The sequence below is a fragment of the Frankliniella occidentalis genome, unplaced genomic scaffold (genome assembly GCF_000697945.3).
Source record: "Frankliniella occidentalis isolate FOCC.00 unplaced genomic scaffold, Focc_3.1 Scaffold73, whole genome shotgun sequence".
NCBI lineage: Eukaryota > Metazoa > Arthropoda > Insecta > Thysanoptera > Thripidae > Frankliniella > Frankliniella occidentalis.
The window spans coordinates 803306-808321 of NW_026267203.1; the positions used below are offsets into that span (position 1 = coordinate 803306).

Consider the following 5016-nt stretch of genomic DNA (forward strand, 5'->3'; position numbering starts at 1 on the left):
CAGAAAATATTTTAATGATAAAAATAAGATTTCATGACGAAATTGGACGTATAGTTTTGAAATTATCGGTATTTACTATCTGCTGTCTGATGTCTGCTTCCCGACTGCTTCTCGCTTAATCTGATGCAGCCCAGGTCTCTCTGTGCGACATCCGTCAAAGCCCTGGCAGTGCTATCCGCCAACTATCATGTCGGGAGCAACCGCTCCAGAAGCTGCGCACGCCAACCACCAGAGCCATGCATAGCATAGCGCGAGGCGAATCGAACGCCACTACGACGTGATCCGCGGCCTCCGCTGTGAGTATGGAGTCTCGACAGGACGGGACGCCCGGGACGGTGGACACTCGGCGACGCGAGAAGGCGATGGCGGGTAAACTCAAACTCTTAGTAGAAAAACGAAAAATAAAGATTAGCTGTATTAGCAGCTAAAAAAAAAAAATGCTGAATCGGGATAGCTGTGCAGCCAAAACTAGCCAATTCACTGCAAAAAGTTTTCGTGAATTTACGAAAATATATGTTACGAAATGCTTTGTAAAAGATATTTTACGAAAATATTACGTAAGTGTCAATTTATGAAACATTTTGTAGTTTTACAAATATATTTCGTAACGACATGCAAATTTTTGTGATGAGTCATAAAAGTTGAACAAAATATATACAAATTTCATACTATTTAGTTAAAGCATTGGGATTTTACAAAGAAATTCGTAAAATAACGATGTTTCGTAATTTGTTAAAAACGAAGGTTTCGTAATAGAAAATTAACCGAGAAAATTTCGTAAAATAACGATAATTTTTTTTAAAGTGAATCCTGTCTCAGTCAACAGCTTAGTGTCACTCCTGAGAGGTGCGATCGTTTACGCACTCCTGCCCCAAGGCAGCCACGAAAAAGCTATCAACTCGTTTGCGGTATGTTACCTGTAGACTACCTAACACAAACACACTAAATGTATTTGTAGTTTTTTGTGCAAACGTTTGCACAAAGTTGCGCATACATTTCGATTCGCACGAATTTATGCCCAAATATGTACGAATTTGTGCATACGTATGCATAAAAACATGCACTTCTTCACACAAATTTGTGCGAATGAAACGTATGCGCAACTTTGTACGAATAAAACAGGGGATTCCTTTCTCTTAAATGTTCATACAAGACCCGATAATGGTACGATTTGGTCGGGTTTGCGGGTTTGCCGGTAGTTCTGTTATAAGCTCGTGGCTTTTGGCTAACGGTGTACTTTGATATTTTTCAGGGCCCATATGTGGCTTACGCGGATCGGTTTATAAATTGTGAACAGCAATACGCGTGGAGAATGTATTTACGAGCTACTCACTTCAACCCCCAGAAACCAAATGAACTGCAACTTCTTAACGGAAATTTGACTGCTACAAAAGGATTTGATGACAATTGTTGGGTAAGATATTGCTCTTTGTATTCAAAGTGAAAATGCAACACTCTAAGAAAAATTACAAATTTCTGTATCAAATTTGTTACAGTTTTCTGTATCCGGGCACTGTGATACACCAATTTGCATCAGTGATACAAAATCTTGCAATAGCTTATAAAAATTTGTAAACATTACAAATTTTTGATTTTATTTCAAAATTTAATATCCATTTGATAATTTTCTGTAATCTGATTACAAATTTCTGTAAACGGGATACAAATTTCTGTAACATGGAGACAGAAATCTGTATGTGCGTTCAAAACTTTGCGGTTTTAACGTTTAATTTGAACACGATATGAGTAGCAGTGAGACTGAATCTAGCACCATATACGATAAGATCAATTTTCAAAGTATTCACATATGAAGCCCATCTTATAATCTGATAGCTAAGGGAAAGGCTCAGAGGCCAGCCAAGACGTGGGGAAAAATGACACCGGGTCGGCGCACGGCTGCTCGCAGGTAGTCGCCTTAGCCGCGTGGGCTAAGGCGTCGAATCCCATCCCAGAGGTTCCGGGGTTCAACTCCCGGTTAGGTAAGGTAACTTCGAAGTTAACTGCCTGTCATGTGAGGGCAACATCTAAAATGAGACAACCAGCAGGAAAAAATATTTTTCTTTCATATCGGAGTATGAACATCAACGTATTTTCTTCTGTATCGATGGATACAAATTTCTGTATCCATATTACAAATTTGTTTTTGTATCCGAAAGAATACAATTTTTTGTATCACGGATGCTGAAAAAACTGCATATCCAAACTACAGATTTTTGTATTATTTTTTTTTAGAGTGAAGGTTTAAAATTCGCTAAAAACAAAGTAAACAAAGCAGTGATGTGGTAGTTACGCATTTTGATTTGTCGGGCACTATTTCGTTTGCGTTTTGTATTTCAAGGCACACCGAGAAACATGACTTAGGCCAACACAACGATATTATTATGTATTCAAAACTTTTCAGCGATCCTCAGTTTGTAACAACCATTCCGATTACATTACAGATTGAACATTTTATCAAGTATCAATTTTTTTTATTGCAGGCAAAAGTATACCTGGATATTCGAAATAATAATCAATGGAAAGAAAACGCTTTCGTCTTTGAATTTAAAGACAAGGCGTGTACAACGCTGCGAACAAACTTACCCGGACCTGCTAACATTTTCTTTGGAAAAGGAAATGGAGAAAGGAAACCCTGCGTTATTCCCCCTGTGAGTAAATACCGTAAATACAGGTCATGTAAAACCTGTGAGTCCATACATTTTTTGTGTAGATTGCATATTAAATTAATATACATTATATATTATTATACACGAGGGGTCCCCCACTTCCAAAATCGGTGTACAACGTTTTGGCGAGTTGACGAGTTGCCGCGAGTTAGGCACGAGTTGGGATCCTTCTTAAGAGAGTTTTGCGCTATATTTAGCAAATTTAGCAAAGTTTTGGAAAATTTTCGCGAGTCGGCGCGAGTTCTTGCGAGTTGGACGCGAGTTGGACGCGAGTCGCGAGTTGGGCCCGGGCAAGTGTACAACGAGTTTCCTTAGGGGGGACCCCTCGATTATACATAACATTACAATGTTTAAAAGGCGCTGGAATTGCAAAACTACTCTTGATGGACCATTGAATGCTGAACTGTTTGGTTGGTATTTTTCACGATTTTACACGAATAACGCCTCTTTTCCAGGGAGTTCACAAGGCGGACCAAGAACCCGTTGATTGGACGTTTCCGAAGTTTCCAGTCATGCCTTATGGACATTACAAATTTCGACTTAACAGTAATGCCAACGAGATTATATTGTGCTTGCAAGTGGAATGTCATATAATTCCTAAACTTAAATGAGAAGCAGAACTGGGTCACATTACATACATATAAAAGTTCATCAAATTTAAAACTTGTGTCTTGTTATAATTTGCAGCCCTCCGGCTGGTAGAGGTGGAAGATGATAGGGTCTTTGCTGTGGAGTGTAAGCGCGCCGGGTACGCACTGCGCAAGTCATTCACCGGGCCGTCAACGGCACGCCGCCGGACTTGACGGGTTTAACAACGAGGACTAACGAGCCAGCAAAGTAGTGAGCGCGCGCGCGCGTGTGTGCGTGAGTGTGTGTGCGTGAGTGAGTGCGTGCGGGTGAGCGCGCGCGCGTGTGGGTGGGTGCGCACGCGGGTAACTTGCGACCATTAGGCTTTAGGCCCTCCGTAAGCAAACAAACGAACGGACAAATGAACGAACCGACCGACCAACCAAACCAACCAACGAGCACACGACTGACGCCTCGCCCCGGGCTAGGCGGAAGGGGGGGGGGGTGTAACACTCGGAGGCACGCGCGCCGCCACCACCAGCGCATGCGTGTGGCCGGGGGGGGGGGGGCTTTCGTCATTAATCAGATCACTAACATGTGTCCTAGGTAAGAAGCTTTTCCTGGGCGGGCTGCAACACGCCCCCCTGCCTCACCATTGCAGAGCCACCAAACCAGGAGGGGAGTTGCATCTATCTTTTCCATCTCACTCACACTCTTCTTCTTTCCCTGCACCCCCCTTCCCTCTCTCTCTATCTCTCTCACCTCTCTGGAGGCTGCGGGGCCAAGCCGGCCGATCCGACGAAGTGGCGTGTCTGCTGTAAGTGGCGGATCCGACCGGCTCGCCCGCCCGCCCGCCGCCCGTCGCTTTGCCACGTCAATAATTCAATGAATGAATGAGCGAGTGAATGAGTTGGACGAATGGGCTGGCTATCCATTATGTCTCTGGTGGTAACTCCCGCGGCTGATCCGCCCGCCGCCGCCCCGCCCCGTACAAATGACGCCCGCAACAGCTCGTCAATGGAACTTGTGCACACAACTCGTGTCTTTAAGAAGGGAGGGGGGGGGGGATATTAAATATCATGGGGTCCCCTAAAAGGATTAGGACGGTCGTTAGAGCAGGGGCCTCGTGATATTTGTACCCAGGCGCACAAGTATCACTGTATGGACTCCAATGATCGTCGTTTTTCTCGTGGGTCCCCATAATATTTGGATCCCCTCCAAAAGCCCGATCCATAGATTCCTCATCACCCTCACCCCACAGACTGTTCCCTTCCCCATGACTACTCACTGTGGTTCTCGAACGAGCAGCTCTTGAAGCGCACGTTGAGCGCGTTGCCGCTGGGGCAGTTGTTGAGCTCCGACACCGAGTTGGGGCACTCCTGCTTGTTCTCCAGGCCGTCGTTGACGTTGTACGTGAAGTCGAACCGGCCCGAGATGGGGCAGTACTCCTTGATGACGTCCTCGCCGTCCAGCTCCTTGGTTTCTGCAACACACGAAAAAGAAAACCAAACCGCATTATTGTTTTGCAACAAAAATCAGCTAAACAAACAATAACAACATTTGTTGTTTTAAAAAACCATCACTGAAATTGCCAAGTATTTTTTGCCCCAAGTTGAGGAGTCAAATCCCAGACGAGATACCCCCTCCCCCTCTTTTCCAAACACCTACCGCACGCGGTGTCGCACGCTAAGTACAATGACGGCTAATGGCTTCACCACCCGTGTTCGCCAATTTGCTTTACATTTTGCGATAATTTGCAGCGACTAAAAGGTATGTGGGGGGG

General features: G+C 44.5%; 2 protein-coding genes across 3 annotated transcripts in view; one reads left to right on the forward strand and one right to left on the reverse strand.

Annotated features, from left to right (window-relative positions):
• LOC113208642 (uncharacterized) overlaps positions 1 to 4754 on the reverse strand; it is an 18478-nt gene extending 13724 nt beyond the window's left edge. The window contains exon 1 of the mRNA XM_052268610.1: positions 4522 to 4754. The gene's annotated coding sequence lies outside the window, so the exon portion shown is untranslated. The remainder of the gene's footprint in view (positions 1 to 4521) is intronic.
• Positions 185 to 3329, forward strand: LOC127749637 (uncharacterized). Of its 2 annotated transcripts, none has more exons than XM_052268611.1 (5): positions 185 to 369; positions 805 to 908; positions 1253 to 1414; positions 2481 to 2648; positions 3122 to 3329. In XM_052268611.1, the coding sequence occupies exons 1-5, from the start codon at positions 303 to 305 to the stop codon at positions 3275 to 3277; spliced, it is 657 nt and encodes a 218-aa protein (XP_052124571.1). In that variant the 5' UTR covers positions 185 to 302; the 3' UTR covers positions 3278 to 3329. The 2 variants fall into 2 exon arrangements, with proteins under 2 accessions (XP_052124571.1, XP_052124572.1); XM_052268612.1 differs by having other exon boundaries at positions 193 to 369; positions 820 to 908.
• Positions 4755 to 5016: the final 262 nt, after the last annotated feature.

What these genes read in the sequence shown, in the direction of transcription:
- LOC127749637 (XM_052268611.1), top strand. Translation starts at nt 303, where the DNA reads ATGGAGTCTCGACAGGACGGGACGCCCGGGACGGTGGACACTCGGCGA. An exon ending in AAGCTATCAACTCGTTTGCG is followed by an intron (nt 909 to 1,252) that starts GTATGTTACCTG and finishes GATATTTTTCAG; the next exon opens with GGCCCATATGTGGCTTACGC. An exon ending in AACCCTGCGTTATTCCCCCT is followed by an intron (nt 2,649 to 3,121) that starts GTGAGTAAATAC and finishes CCTCTTTTCCAG; the next exon opens with GGAGTTCACAAGGCGGACCA.